General features: G+C 32.1%; 1 protein-coding gene across 6 annotated transcripts in view; it reads left to right on the top strand.

Moving 5' to 3' along the window:
• VPS13A (vacuolar protein sorting 13 homolog A) overlaps positions 1–17,073 on the top strand; it is a 349,000-nt gene that overhangs the window by 311,597 nt on the left and 20,330 nt on the right. For 4 of the 6 annotated variants that reach the window (XM_074196703.1, XM_074196708.1, XM_074196704.1 and 1 more), the window contains 5 exons: positions 1,264–1,339; positions 1,432–1,595; positions 1,922–1,967; positions 2,056–2,179; positions 11,227–11,341. In XM_074196703.1, the coding sequence (XP_074052804.1) occupies positions 1,264–1,339; positions 1,432–1,595; positions 1,922–1,967; positions 2,056–2,179; positions 11,227–11,341 (525 nt within the window). Of the gene's footprint in view, positions 1–1,263; positions 1,340–1,431; positions 1,596–1,921; positions 1,968–2,055; positions 2,180–11,226; positions 11,342–11,548; positions 14,840–17,073 lie in introns of those variants that run through there. The other 2 variants (XM_074196706.1, XM_074196707.1) reach the window with 2 other exon arrangements.

Below are 17,073 nucleotides of genomic sequence, written 5' to 3'. Positions count from 1 at the left end.
AAATTTTTCTATATTCAATTTTGATATTAACATAGGAATTAGTTAAAAATATTTAGTGTTTTATCAAGTCAGACTTATAGCTGACTAATCATTCCTTTAAATTATTTCACTTCATACCCGCTTGAGAAAATTGTCTACAAGAATAGGTTAGTGACCATGGTCTCTTTTATATTTAATTTTCATATATTTTTAGTATGGTACTTGCCTTCCACTGGAAAGACACTTTGGTTAAATATTATTGATTATGATGATAGTTATATCATCTGATTTTACTTAATCTTAAATCACTGTCTTTACCATCTTGTCTCGATTGTGTCCACAAATTTGTTTCTTCATATTTAAAAATAAATACAAGCTAGTTTCTTTGGCCTTGTCTAGAATTTTCTTTCTTGTTTTTAATATTGTTACTGGCATTCTTCATAAACTATTTCTTAGTTTGCATAACTTTTTTTTAAACTGTACTGCAGGCTCACTAACAGAATGGTATGGCAAACAAAAATGGTCTAGGAGTGATGCATGCATGCATACTAATGTGTACCTTTGTCTAGATGTGCACTTTTACAAATTTGGGGAGTTCCTGATAAAGAATATCCTTGCCCCAATGTATTCTGCAATTTTTCTACAGCTTTTAGTCAGTATGGAGAGGTGAAGTTACTTGACTCAAATTCAGAATTTCGTCAGTGATAGAATTAGAACTTGAACCCAAATCATACTCCTTCTTTCCAGGTCACTGTACTGATTCCAGGCCCTAGAGAGCAAAAATGTGTTGTATATTTAAAGAGAGAAATTTAGAATTGATATCAGGAAAAGAATTACCTAACAATTAGAGCTGTCTGAAATTATAATGACCTTGCCCTCCTCATTAAAATGGCTAGGTGACCACTTGTCCAATGTGTTTTAGTGGGAGTATTTTTAGGTTATGAATTGCATCAGAAAGCTGCTTTATCCTTCCCAACTGAAATTCTGTGTTCATCCTTTTTCATAGAATATGGAAGACTTTTGTGGTCTGTCACTCTATTTTATCAGTCTGTATTGGGATGTGTTGGGGGAAGGGTCACTGACCATTTGACTTTATTTGTCTCTGATGAATACTAAGGACATTTCCTTAGGCCTTACTGAATCCATTCTCTGAGCTCATCTACAGTTTATAAATTAAGTAGGCCATAGCATGTAATATATACTGCATTAGAATCATTGTTTAGGCAGCCCCAAATGTTGCTGTTAATAGAATTTTTCATTGTGAATTTTATTTTTGTCTTTAAGGGAGCCATCCAAGGTCCTGAAGAATTTATAGAGGGTATGGCATTAGGACTTAAAGCTCTAGTTGGAGGAGCTGTCGGTAAGCAGTTATGATATTGAGGATCAGTTGCAGTAATATATGCTAGAATAACATTATTTTATTTTGCTGAATGTACTCTTAATTCCTGTTAGGTGGACTGGCAGGTGCTGCCTCTAAAATAACGAATGCTATGGCTAAAGGCGTAGCAGCCATGACTATGGATGAAGATTACCAACAGAAGAGGAGAGAAGCCATGAATAAACAGCCTGCAGGACTTCGAGAAGGCATCACACGTGGAGGAAAAGGCTTGGTTTCTGTAAGAACTTCTAGGAAAGTTCTTCATATTCTGCTGTTAATAAGGAAAATATGCCCATGCACCTCCAACACAGCTTATTTTAAAGCCTGAAGAGCAGTAGGAGGTGATACATGCATATACATATGCAAATAGAGTGCTTTAGTATTCCTTTAAGAAAGGTACAATATAGACTCATTCAATGAAATTTAAGTGAAATAACCAGACAATATAATTACTGTGAATGAATGCAGAAAGCTAAATTATTCTCTTGACATCCATAATTGAAATTTTATGTTTAAAGACATCTATGCAAGAATATTGTAAATTTGTAATTTTTTTTCATCTAGGGTTTTGTAAGTGGTATAACAGGAATAGTGACTAAGCCAATCAAAGGTAAATACAATTTCTTAAAGTTATGCATAATTAACAAAATTTAAGGTAATTTTCATCCTGTCCATTCAAAATTGTTACTTTTTTCTAGGAGCCCAAAAAGAAGGAGCAGCAGGATTTTTTAAGGGTGTTGGGAAAGGATTAGTTGGAGCAGTGGCAAGGCCAACAGGAGGAATTATCGATATGGCTAGTAGCACCTTTCAGGGAATTAAAAGGTAAATTTTATTTAACATAAGATGGAATGAAAAATGTATTACCATCTAGAAAGTGGATAAAACAATCATTTGGATCATTGCAATGAACTGTGTATTAGTCATAGCTCTAAAATCAGCTAATTTAGCTGATTAGTTGACATGGCACAAGTTGCTTAACCTCTCCTAATTTCGTTTTACTTGTCTAAAATAAAGACAATTGAACAAAGTAATTTCTTTTTTTTGCCCAAGGCCACACAGCTAGGTATTTATTAAGTGTCTGAGGCTGGATTTGAACTCAGATACTCCTGACTCCAGGGCTGGTGCCCTATCTACTGCGCCACCTAGCCACTGCAACAAAGAAATTTCCAAGAAAAATATTTTATAATAACACTCTGTGTATAACAATTAATATTTTGGTACATATTAGCCTAATTAGCAATTCTCTAAAGTTGGCTGTGCAAATATTAATTTTCCTCATTTTATAGGTTACTGTACCAACATTATACTCCTCCTTGGCCACATTTTTGCATTGATCCTCCATAGAGATTTTAGTATGGTTACCAGTGTGTTGAATAGAATGTCTGAAGGATTAATTAATTAATTAAGATCTTTTAACAATTCTCCAGTAACAGTGTAACAGGCAAATCAACCCATCTCTTTTTCTGATCATGTTTCTTTCATATATTTTTTATTACTTTAATTTTAATAAGTAATTATTTTTTCTTTTCCACTTCCTCCTTAGTGATTGAAAAGAACCCAAAAAAGCCCTTTTTAAACAATTGTACATAATCATGCAAAACAAATTTCTACAGTGGCCATATCCAAAGATACATATCTCATCCAGCACTTTGAGATGATGGATGCAAGGTACCTAATTAGGCCATATGTTTTTGGACATTGCCATTGTTGGAATTTTTGTTGGAAAATAAGGGAGTTAGCATGTTTCATTGTAAGTTCCTTTGAAGGGTGGAGCCAAGATGGCAGCCTGAAGGCAGCATTTCCCAGAAACTCCTTCCCCAAAAAACTCCACACGCCATTAAATGATGACTCTTGCCAAAATTTAGAAGGACAGAAAACAGAAAGACTGAGCTATACAATTTCCCAGTCCAAGATACTTAGAAACTTAGAATTTAGAACTTTCTGCAGGAAAGGTACAGGGGGTTGGGAAAAAAAGTCGAGGCAGTCCAGCCTAGGCCAGAGATCACCAGGATTAGCTTGAATGGGATGGTGAGAGAATTCTGCTGCACCAGAATGAGTGTGGAGTGAGGAGGGCTGGCCTCAGAGCAGCTCTGTGATGAGAACCTGCAGTGGGAATCAGGAAAGCCAGCCTGCAGCCCACAGACAGTAAGGGGGTTGGGGGAGACTGTTGAAATCTCTCTGCTCTCCCTGGAGCAAGACTCTGCTGTTTGCCTACACTCAGATCCAGGTTGTAGTTTGGGCTCCCATACTAAGAGAGCTCAGCTCCAGGACAGAGGGGAACACTTGTGGTCATCTACATATCAAAGCACAGGCAAGAGAGCATAAGATCTTGGGGGAATAAAGGTCCCAGTAGGGTGTCCTCCCAAAAAAACCCCAAAGCCTTGGAAGTGCTGTAAATTAGTCTTAAACTGAGGAAATGAGCAAACGATAGAAAAACAAAAAGACTGACCATAACAAATTACTTTGGTTCCATGGAAGTTCAAAACACATATCAGATGATGATAAAAATCAAAGCTTCTGTATCCAAAACCTTTAAGAGAAATAGAAAATGGTCTGAGACTATGGATGAACTCAAAAAAGACTTTGAAAAGCAATTGAGGGACATGGAGGAAAAATTGGGAGGAGAAATGGGAGTGCTGCAGATAAATCATGAAAACCAAATCAGTAGCTTGGTGAAAGAAATACAAGAAAATAATATGTTAAAAACCAGTTAGGTCAAATGAAAAAGCAAAACAAAAATCAAATGAGGAGAAAAATGCCTTAAAAAGAAGAATTTGCCAGCTGGAAAAGGAGATTAAAAAGCTCTGAAGAAAATAACTTCTTCAAATGCAGAATGGAACTAGAGGAAACTAATGACTTTGCAAGAAATCAGGGAGAAATAAACGTCTTCCAAAAAAGCCAAAGATTAGAAGAAAATGTGAAATATCTCATTGGAAAAAACAACTGACCTTGAAAACAGAACAGATAATTTAAAAATTTTTGGACTTCCTGAAAGTCATGAACAGGAAAAGAGCCTAGACTTCATTTTTCAAGCAATAATACAGGGGTGGCTAGGTGGCACAGTGGATAAAGCACCAGCCCTGGAGTCAGGAGTACCTGGGTTCAAATCCAGTCTCAGACACATAATAATTACCTAGCTGTGTGGCCATAGGCAAGCCACTTAACTCCATTGCCTTGCTAAAACCTAAAAACAAACAAACAAACAAACAAAAAAGCCCCAAAGAAATAATACAGCAAAATTACCCTGAGATCCTAGAAGTAGAGGATGAAATAGAAATTGACGGAATTCACCAATCATCTCCTGAAAGAGATACCAAAAGAAAAACTTCCAAGAATTTCATAGCCAAATTCCCAAGTCAAAGAGAAAATACCAAAAGCTGCCAGGAAAAAAAAATCAAACTAGCATGGCTCTATAGTCAAGATTACACAGGATATGGCAGCATCTACATTAATGGTTCGTAGGGATTGGAATACGATATTTCAGAAAGCAAAAATCTCATTTTACTACTGAGAATCAACTACCCAGCAAAACTGAACATCCTCTTTCAAGGAAAAAGATGAACTTTCAATGAAACGGGACTTTCAAACTTTCCTACTGAAAAAGCCAGAGCTGAACAGAAATTTGTTCTTCAAATACAGGACTCATTTGAACCATAACGGGGTTGGACGAGGAGGACTAACTATGAGGAACTTAATGATATTGAACTGTTTGTATTCCTGTATGGGAAGAAGATACTGATTACTCATATGAACCTTCTCATTTATAAGAGCAGTTAGTAGGAGCATATATAGACAAGGCACAGGAAGGAGCTGGATATAATGGTATAATATAGTAAAAAGATGGAGTCAGTGGGTGATAAAGGAAAGTACTGGGAGGAAGAGGAAGAAGGGGTTAAGATATTTCACATAAGAGCCAAAAAAAATCTTTTTCAATGGAGTGGAAAGGGGGAAGGCAAGGGGAAATAAGTGAGCCTTCATTCTCATCAGAAATGGCTCAGAGAGGAAATCACATACACTCAATGGGGTATAGAAATCTATCTTTCCCTAGAGAAAAATGAGAAGAAAGGGATGGATAAGGGGAAATGGGAGAGGGAAGATGGGAATAGGTGATAGAGGGAGAGGTAAGATTGTGGGAGAGCATACGTTTGGTCAGGGACAGGATAAAAGGAAAGAGAGAATAGAATAAATGAGAGCTGGGAGGAATAAAGTAGAGGGAAATACAGCTAGTAATAGCAACTGGGGGAAAAATATTGAAGCAACCTCTCTGGTGGACTTATGATAAAGAAAGGAACTCACCCCAGAGACAGAGCCATTGGAATCTGAACACAGACTGAAGTTATTTTTTTTTTCTCTCTCACTATTCTTGAGGTTTCTCATCTTCTTGCTGGGAGGATGGGGGATTTGTTTACTCTTATAATAATATTATTGTAATAATATAAATTAAATAAACCAAAAAAAGTATGTTCATTTGAATCATAATTACTCCTTACATTGACCAGTGTTCTGAAGTTTTTGTTATCTGTCAATTTTTTTCACAATATTCAGTGAAATTTATAATGCCATAATTTGTTAAACCATTCTTTACTGATGAGCTAGTTAGTTCTACTGATTTGCCATTACAAAAAGAGGCAGCATAAATGTTTTTGTATCTTTCCCCCTTTTTTTCTCTTTGCTGTTTAAACTGAGTAGTGATATCATGGGATTTAAGCATATACAGTTTAAAAAATTTTAGGACATTGTTCAAAATTATTTTCCACAATCACTGAATGAACTTGTTCTACCAATGGTTCATTAGTATGCCTGTTTTCCTGTAATGCATCCAACATTTGTCTTTTTACTTTTTTGTAAGGTTTTCCTATCTGATAGTTGTGAAGTGAAAGTTCAGTTACTTGAATGTTAATAATAATAATAATAATAATAATAATAATAATAATAATATTTTATCCTTCATTTTCAAAGAAAACCCCAACATCAGGGAGGTGGTGCTATGACAAGAATATGAATTGAATTTTAGTGAGGAGGTGCTGTGCTAAGTCACCAGCCTCACTTTCTCCTTCAGCACCATCTGGGTCCAGTGGCCAGATAAGAATTTGGATGATTTAGAGATGACCTGGGATGCAAGGCCATCAGGGTTAAGTGACTCACTCAAGGTCACATGGCTAATCAGAGGCAAATCTCTGAGATTGGCTTTGAATACCTGTCCTGACTACAAGTCTAGTGCTCTATCCACTGAGCCACCTACTTGAATTTTAAGTTCTCTTATCAATGTAAAAATATTTTTACATGGTCATTAATAACTTGGATTTCTTCTTTTAGAAACTATCTAGTCACATCCTGTGACCATTTGTTGAGAAATGACTCTTGTTATTTTTAATTTTACTTATTTTAAAAATAAGTTTGTTAATCTTTTATTTTTACTTAACCTAAAATTACTTATACATCCTACACTCCACCCCTCCCATATAATTAAGTTGGTTTATTTTTTAAGAAGGAAAATGAGAATGGAAAATAAAACAGCAAACTTGATCAATTCAATATAAAAATCTAAAAATAAATGCACTATTACACACCTATGAACTTAACACTTCTAGGAAAGAGTAAACAGAGGTATCTGCTCATTTTTTTCCTTTGGGTTCATGATTGTTCTTTGTAATTTTATAACTTTTGATTGTTTTGCAGCTATTATTCCTACCATATATACTATTTGTAGTCATGTATATTATTTCCTGACTCTAGTTACTAAACTTTGCAGCAATTCATGCTATAGTATAATAAAATAGCTGATATTTATCTAGTGCTTTAAGGTATAGTGTCTATTCTAATCCTGTTACTTATTTCCGAGCACAAATGTTCAATTTTCCATCTGTAATGCCACATAGATACAGAGTCTAATTCTTTAGACTACCATTCCAGTAGTATGTCAAAATTGCATTGTGAGTCAGCACACATTAAGCTATTACTTTGTTTCAGGTAAGCCTTGGACTACAAAGAAAGGTAAAAATAGAATCTGCTCAAAGAACTCATGTTTTAATGGGGAAGACAGCATGTAAATAGCAGGATCTATACCAAATAAATGGATTGGGAGTCAGATGATCTTGGTTCCGATCCTAGCCTCCTATCAATTGTACTATCCTTGTATCCTTTAACTATATTACCTTTGTGTCCTTTGGTAAGCTACTCAGTCTCTGAGCTTACGTTCCCTTTACTTTTAAGTTCTCTTAACTTTCTTAATGAGAGAATTGTATTAGAGGATCTCTCTAAGATCCCTTTCATATCTTAAGTCTATTATTTTGTGACCCTATGATCTCCCTCCTTCATCTTTATTTATGTTTTTCAGTTAACTTGTATTGTAATCTGATGTTCTTAACTACCATGGTGGGCAAAGAAAGCAAATGTTTTTTGACTGGAGATTACAGTGTGATGTAATTTTGTCCAAGAAATGGTGATAGCACTTTAGGGATTTACTTTTACCCATTTTCTGTTCTTCAGCTTTAACAAATTGTTTAAATAAACTGTATTAGATTTATATCATTGCTTATAATATTTTCTTATATTCCTCATTTCTTCTAATGTGGTATTGATTTTGATCTATGTTTGGTCTGAAGAAAGGTCATTAATTCTGAGGTGACTGCCATGTCTTTCCCCAGTTATTCCTTGTTTCTTAAGGTAATCAGCTTCATCTTTTTTGTAGTGTTCAATTCTTGCCATGTATAGAACCCTTTGTCTTCTTAAAGAAAATATTCTTGATTCTATATGTAAGACTCACACATAGTCTCTAAGACTTTTATTTCTGCCTATGCGTTTGCCATTCTCATAGCAATTTTTACATTAAATTTGCTGAGTGTAAAAGTATTGAACTAAAATAAATAAAACTGAGTTGATTTTACCAAAAAAACCCAATAAAGTAGATAATCTTTGCTTAATTTGACTAAAAAAAAGAAAATCTAATTACCAGTATCAAAAAATGAAAAGGGTAAATTCATTGCTGATGAGAAAATTAAAGAAATAATTTAGAATGATTTTGCCCAAATGTATGCCAGTAAATCTGACAATATAGGTGAAATGGATGACTATTTCAATAAATATAAACTGTCCAGATTAACAGAAGAGGAAATAACATTCTTAAATAGGCTTTTTTTTTTTCAGAAAAAGAAATTGAACAAGCCATCCCTGAATTCTCTAAGAACAAGATATCCAGGGTCAAAAGAATTTATAAGTGAATTTTATCTTATATTTAAAGAACAATTAATTCCAATTCTATATAAATTCTTTTAAAAGATAGTTCTTCCAAATTCCCTTTATGACACCAATATAGTTCTTATAACTAAGCTAAGAAGAGTTAAAATAAACAAAACATTTTAGATCAGTTACCCTGAAGAATATTGGCATAAAATTTTTAAATAAAATATTAGCTAAAAAATTGAAAGTTATCACTAGGATTAGATAGGATTTATACCAGGAATGCAGGAATGGTTCAGTATTAGGAAAACAATCAGAATAATTGACCATATCTATAACAAAACTAAGGGAAATCATGATTATCTCATTTGATATTGTAAAAAGCTTTTGACAAAATAACAGCACCTATTCCCATTAAAAAACACTAGAAAGCATAGGAGTTTTCCTTAAAATGATAAACACTATCTAAAACTATCAGCAAGCATTGTATGTAATAGGGATAAGCTAGAAATATTGCCAATAAGATTGGGGTGAAACAAAGATGCCCATCATTATTCAATATTGTATTAGAAATTTTAGGTTAACAATAAGAAAAAAATTAAAATAATTAAAATAGGCAGTGAGACAGATGTTTAGACAATGTACTTAGAAAGTCCTAGAAATCAACTTAAAAACTTAAAAAGAAATAACAACTTAAACAAAGTAGCAGGACATAAAATAAACCCACCTAAATCATCAGTATTTCTGTCTATGATCAATAAAGCCTAGAAATAAAAGACAGAGAAATTCCATTTAAAGTAACTGTGAACAACATAATATACTTGGGACTCTGCTTCCCAAGATAAACCTGGAAATTATATGAACACAATTACAAAACAGTTTTTAAACAAATAAAGTCAGATCTACACATGTCAGTTGTTCATAGTTTGTCCAAGATAATATAACAATGACAATTCTACCTAAATTAAATTACTTTTTCTCTCTCATACCAATTTTTACATTTAATTCACTGATATCAAAGTATATATTGACTTGGTTTTGCAAATTTTGTAAACCTCTTTTTTTTATTTCATGGAACAGTTCATTTGAGGACTGCAGTTGTCTGTTTGGTGGTCTTTTGGGCTTTTCTTCTGAGGACTAGAAGGCAATATAAGCAAATATTCCATGTTGCTATATTTCTTATTGCCTTTAGAATTAATGATACCTTCTAGATTATTCACTCATCATTTTGCTACAACTGTTTTGTATTGTGGTTTCATTTATAGCAAGGATATCAATATCGATGTGATTTATTTCTCCAAAATATTAGCTTGTTCATCGTTGGACAAACACTTTACATGTAGAGAACTTAAGAGTTAAATTAAGTTTCTTGATCATTTAGAGACTGGATTTTTATTTTTCTGGAAACAAAATTGCTGCACAAGTCTAGGGGATGTGTTGTTTGTGTATCTGTGTCTGTGTGTTTGTGTGTGTGTGTGTGTGTGTCTGTGTGTGTGTGTCTGTGTGTGTGTGTCTGTGTGTGTTTGAATGGGTTAAGAAAGCTTGCTTCCTAATGATAAGCTATTTTGTTTTGTAAATGGCCCTCAAGTAGAATACATTATCTGCTGTTGGCACAATATTCTTGCCAATTAGATTATAACCCTTCTGAGCTTTGCATCATACTAGCACAGCCTTTGAAACTATAGTGTCAGTTCTGTAGCATAGGTTAGATATTAAAGTAGAAGTTTTGATGACAATTTTAGAGTTTATATTAGATTCCCTCAGGAAGGAGGGAAGGGAAGGAGGGAGAAAAATGTAACACTCAAAACACTGCAAAAAAATGATTAGTAAAAACTGCCATTGCATGTAGTTGGAAAAATAAATAAAAAATATTTTTAAAAAAGCACCAATTTTATATATTGTATCAGAAAATTAGTCATAATATAGAGCAATGCAAATTGCTACTCTAAACTCTACTGGTAAGATCCAGAGTTTTATCTGAAATTTTAGATAATTAAGAATCATCTATTTGAATAAGGAAAGGCAAAGGACTAATGTATTATACATTAGACATTAGTGATAATTCTATTGTTTAGTCATTTTCAGTCATATCCAACTTTTCATGACTCCGTTTGTTTTTTGTTTTGTTTTTCACCTTTGTAAGGCAATGAGGTTAAGTGACTTGCCTAAGGTCACACAGCCAGGTAATTATTAAGTGTTTGAGGGCAGATTTGAACTCAGGTCCTCCTGACTCCGGGATGGTGCTCTATCCACTGTGCCACCTAGCCACCCCATGACCACTTTTGGTATAAAGATACTGGAATGATTTGCCACTTTCTTCTCTTGATCATTTTACAGATGAGGAAACTGAGGCAAGCAAGATCAAGTGACTTGCTCCAGAGTCATACTTAGCGTCTGAGGCCAGATAAGAATTCAGGCAGAAGAGTTATCCTAACTTTAGACTCAGCACTATTCACTGTACTACCTCGCTGCCCCATTAATAAAACAGTAAAAAGTCTGCTTGAAGAATAAAGCATTAATGATTAACTTGCATTTACATCTTCACAATGATTTGTCATTGATCACTTTGGGCAACTAGAAAAGCAATAATATATAACATCCCATGGACACAAAAAGGATTTGTTTAGTATCTATTATGATAGGATTTTCTTGTTAAATGATTTTAACTCTGTAAAATTATTTTTCTCTAGAGCTACAGAGAATTCTGATGAAGTAGAGAGTCTTCGTCCCCCAAGATTCTTTAATGAAGATGGTGTTATTAGACCTTACAGATTGAGGGATGGAACTGGAAGTCAAATGTTACAGGTAAAATCAGTATCTTATTAGAGTTAATATAAATTTGTTTTTGAAGTTGAAATTTTTTTAAGAATTTAAAGCAGCTTAATTGCATTTTACTACTTTACATGTGAGGGTTTTAAGATTTTTTTTTCACAAACTGCTTAATTTTCCTATTTATAACTTTATAATACTTAAATTTGAAAGTACATTTATAAGGTTTTTTCTTTTTTACAGGTATCAAAAAGTTTGATATGAAAACATTTAATGCATGACTTTGCAAGTGAAAATCTACAGTAGATTTTTATATCAACATAGCCATAAAACTTTGCAAACTATGTACAGCAATTGCAATGTTTTAAATAAAATGAAAAGCTTTATTAATGGTAACTACATATATAGGGATTAGTTGTAAATCTAAATGTTTTGTGTATGGTCTTAATTTAATTACTCACCACATGCATTTCCAACCAAGATTTTCTTATGTAAAAATCTGATAAGATCAATTGAAACCCACTTTGCTTTGTGTACCTGATGATTCTAATTATGTTGAAAATTGCACTGTGTCCTTTTGGAGTGTTTCATCGGTGCCACAATTATTATTGCTCCAGGTTCAAGAAAGGACAACTTGAATTGTTTATGTAACAGAGTTTTTCAAGTTTCTTATGCTTTGCAGATAATTGTATACATCATACTCTTATTATATAAAACTTTTATAAAGCTTATTTTTCTTCTCTTGTCCATGGAGCATTCTGTTTTCAAAACTTTTTGCAGGGTTTAATAACTGGGTATTTCAATCAAAACTAGCTTTTTATAAACATAGTTCTGGAATAATAGACAACACTATGGCTTAGAATGTTCCATCTAAAAAGACAGTTTAAAAAATACCAAGGCTTTTTTTTTGCTTTAGTGAACTAGAACTTCTTCACTCCTTGATTGAATTTTTAAGGTCCTCCCCCAATACAGTTTAGAGCTTTTTTTTTTTTCATGACTTAAATCAGTGACTTAAATCCTCAGTGAAAAAATAAGACAAGGTTTTCTTTGAAGATGTATTTTCTATAGTGTATAGCCTTTGTTATATTTATATTATATATAATATATTGTACTATATATATATATATATATATATGATATATATTATAACCACTTTGGTGGTCATAATATATTATAGTAATGCTGTCTTGGAGTACTATTTTGACATGTTAAAATAACAATGCTTAAAATAATTAGGAATAAACTAAACAAACTGTTCATAAATAGTAAAGCATGTATCTTATAGCCTTTATTTCAGAATCTTTGTGAATGATGAAATCTGTGATAGCATAATATGAGGCCACATACTTTTTATAGTGCAGCTTTTTTTAAGAAATGCCATACCCCATGTAAAGTAATATCTTTCTAAAACTTAAATTTCAGAATAAAACTTAACAACCATCAGCCAAATATGATTTCTAATGAGCATTATAGGTTGTTATATTATGCAAAATATTATGTGATGAAGGTGAAAATATTTAATACTTCAGGAATGTTACATAATCCTTTCCCTTTTTTCCCCTTATTTGACCATTTAACATTTATCAACATAATTTTAATTATAATAGTTAAATTCAATTTTTAAAATATAGGAATAGTTTAAAAGTATTAAAATATATCCTATCTATGTACTATAAATATTCTTTTTGGAATCAAAGAAATGTCAGGAAAAGTATAAGACTAGCCTCATTACTAGCTGTAAAAATAAAACAGAAACTAGAGGGTCCTGCAGATTCTTCTGCTGTAATATTTATTTCAAGAGCACACAAAATTATCTTTATCTTTGAATAATGATTATTTTGGAAACTTTAAACTTTGAAGATTTGAAGGACGTGATTTTATATAAATATAAACTCATGTATTTTGGTCTGTCATTATTAAGTATACCAAAGTAATATGTATTTAACTAATGCAGTACTTATGACCCAGATAGGGGTCATCTGTTATTATGTTTAAGAATATTAAGCACAGTATAAAATTTCCACAAATATCTTTTGTTATTTGGAATTAGCCTACTCTTTACATCATGTTTAAAATATTGGGGCTTTTGACAAAACACTATTTTAAAATTCTTAAAATTATATTCATAGTAATCATTTGAAAGAGAAATTTTTTGCTTACAAGGTACACAGGATTAAAAAATATGATTCAGGGGCGGCTAGGTGGAGTAGTGGATAAAGCACCAGCCTTGGTGCCAGGAGTACCTGGGTTCAAATCCGGTCTCAGACACTTAATAATTACCTAGCTGTGTGGCCTTGGGCAAGCCACTTAACCCCATTTACCTTGCAAAAATCTAAATAAAAAAATATGATTCAGAGTTGATGAAAATTTTTAAAAATAATGCCCTTAAAAAACAATTCATTGTTTCTGGCAGTTTTCCCTTAGTGTTTTCTCTTTATTTTCTATCTGTGCTGCTATGAACTACTTAAGATATATAATTATGCATAAACACGTTTTAAGACGAATACAAATACATATACATATAATGTTTATGGTGAAAGTATTATATATATATATATATATATATATATATATATATATATATATATATATGAAATGTGTACATTTCCAACCAAACAGCAATATAACCAATCAGACTGAAATGATGATGACATTAAATTGAATTTCACAGAGTGCCACAAAAATATTTTTTCCTATATTAAAATAATCCAGGCAATTCATTCTATCTGTTGTAAAGTCTGTATAGTTAACAGAATTCATTGAAATCTACAAATATAAGTAACAGCCAAAAAGAATGCCTTAATGGTGTTCTGAATCCTAAAATATTTCATAATTGTGCATGTTTTTAAAACTATTTGTCATGTTAAACTAACCTTATTGCTTCTCTTTCTTTCCCCTTTACCATGCTTACAGAAATTTTATGCCTACAGGGAGTGGATTATGACTCTTGATAGTAGTAGTAGTGATGATGATGAAGATTAGTCAGATCTGTATCATTTAATGCTGCATGATTTATCATTTTTAGTTGAATGTCTTCATTCACATACTGTGAATGGTCCTTTTGTAACTTTCTTAAGTCATTATTTGGGATGTTAAATTATTTTCCCCTTTCACTATATTTTTATGGAACTTTAGAAAGAAACTACTCTATTTAAACAGAGAAATATTAATTATTTTGTATCTAAAGTCAGTAATCATTTGATTGTTCCCCAAAACATTGTGTAATATTGTAATGACAAGTGCCTTTTTCAAATGTCTATAAATTGTATTTTTGTTATTATTTTCATATTTGCAAGTTTTTCTTTGTATTATCTTTTTATTTTAAGTCACTTGCTCACTTGTTAACAAAATTCATTTATTATTTGAATGTTTTCAATGTAACCTTTCTGGACTTTGATGTATTACCAGTGTATTAAAGGAAAAAAAGTGGAGAGGAAAAACAGCTCTTAATTTTATATATTTACTTTCTATTTCAGAACTATCTTGTTAATTTCCTTTCAAAAAAATAAACTTTCCTAATTTGAAAGAATGCAATTCCGTTGTTCTGTTCCATCATTCATAGTACATGAAAGGAACATTGTACATTTGATAAAAACCATTGTGATTCGTCCTAGAAAGGTTAAGTAATATAATCATTTGTCCTCTCAAAAGGGAGAAAAAAGAATCATTTTGCCATCATGTTCACATTACCTAAGTTCCATCAGTTTCTTTTTACATTTGATTTTACTATGGGACAACAGTGTAATATTTTATTTCCTTTTTTAAAATGTTAAGGAGCTAATAATTAATAGGCTAAATAGAAGGCTGTTTTCTTACATTGTTTCATCATATTTCTTAATTTATATATCCATCCACAGTATCTCTTTGAAGTATCTATTGTATCCATAAACTTTTATTAATTGACTCAGTCAAGAATTATTTCTAATATATATCAATATGTGTACATTTTCTATGTACTCTTAAAGTGAAATGCCTAAATATACCTTGAAATAGTTTAAAAAGGCAGCCAGTAAAAACCATATTTTTTTAGGGTACCACATGCTTGCCTTTTTACTTATTTTCATTAAGTTGATTATATGCCCTGATCATCTTTCCTTAGAAATCTGACATCCCAACAAGCTTCTAAAGAATAAATGGCAGCAAAGATAGGGTAATTGGTGCCTCCTGACTATTATAATTTTGGGTTATCAAAATGTTCTTTATTTTATTGACTAATAGTAAAACATTGCTTCACTATTACCACATACATTTGATTTTCTCATTAAATTGGGATCTAGCTCAGGCTGTGAATATTTTATTTTTCTTCTATTTCTGAAATCTGTGTTGTTCTTCTTCCACTGGTCATTAGTATTTGAAAGTGATCATTTTAGCATTAAAACTACAGGATTAATAAATATTGGATGTGAAAAAATATGAACACAGAAATGCGAGCAAAGGTATTTCAAGATTTTCATTCCATTCACTTAGATGGCATAGAAAGGTGGCATAGAAAGAAAGTAATAGAGAGAAATTAAATACTTCTCTGTAACCATTTTATACTTCTCTTTTCAAATAATCTGAACAAATTAGTGCTAGTAACAACCTTTGTGGACTTAGCCCTGCACTGTTTCTTAAGATCATGTATTCTAGTAGCCCCCATTCCAAATCATTCCCCCTCCACCATATTCTTCCAAAAATTCCCAATTTTTCTAGGAACCAGAAATTACATGACTGATTTTTCTGTTCCTTGGTACCTTTGCAGAGAAAGACTTAAAAGGAAAGTTTTTCTTACCCTCAACTGTTTAGAGTATAATAATGACTTAGTGATGATATTACCTGCTTATACAGAAAATATTTAACATTTTGTTACTAGTTCTATAATTCTGTTGGGGGGGAGCAATATGGTTTTATTTTAAAAATAACAAAGTATTAGTTCTGTATTTCTATAGTATAGAAATAGGGGAAAAATTCAGATAAATGGAAGTTATTTGATCTTGTTCATTTGAGTAATAATATCTTTTGTTTGTACGAGTCTAAATTACGGATGAAATGCTTTCCTCACAACAACCCTGTGAAATAATGTAGTACAAGCTTATTCATATTTTGAAGAGGGGAAAAATTGTGGCTCAGAGAGATTAAAGGAATTTTTGCAGTAAAATGCTGGTGCCAGGATATGAACCCAAGTCACAAATCTTGTACTCTTTACATGTTACATGTGATATAGGACATTCCATCCATAGAAGAACATTCTTCTAGAAACAGATTTGAAGCAGTTATTCTAAGAATTGTAAAAAATGGCTATGGGTACTTTTAAAAAGACTTAAAATTTAAGTATTTTGTCTTATTTCATAGATATTTTTAATTGTAATTTATACGGTTTTCAGTCTGCTTTACCTTCACGGTGTTTTGCCAGTAAAATCACCTTTTTATAACTTCCTATGACTTTAAGGGTCTCGATTTTATATAATTGTGCATATATATGTGTGTGTGTGTGTGTGTGTGTGTGTACATATATGTACTTTTATATAAGCATAAGTATATAAATTATTTCTGTCAAAGATACGTGTGCTTAATTTTTCTTAAGAAAAGATTTAGTATTTTTGAGATTTGAGAATTATTCCACTTTGAGATTTATAACTATTGTTTAAAAGAAAGGGTTGTATTACATAGACAAAATATTTTTCTTCTCAATCATTTTTGCATATAAGTTCAATTACACTGTAGTAATAAGTCCCTCCTTTATCATATATATTAGGGGCAATTGTACCAATATAGTTTTCAAAATTAAA

Source organism: Macrotis lagotis, chromosome 8 (assembly GCF_037893015.1).
Source record: "Macrotis lagotis isolate mMagLag1 chromosome 8, bilby.v1.9.chrom.fasta, whole genome shotgun sequence".
Classification (NCBI taxonomy): domain Eukaryota; kingdom Metazoa; phylum Chordata; class Mammalia; order Peramelemorphia; family Peramelidae; genus Macrotis; species Macrotis lagotis.
The sequence above is the reverse complement of the archived record's forward strand: the minus strand, read 5'-3'. Positions and strand labels throughout refer to the sequence as shown.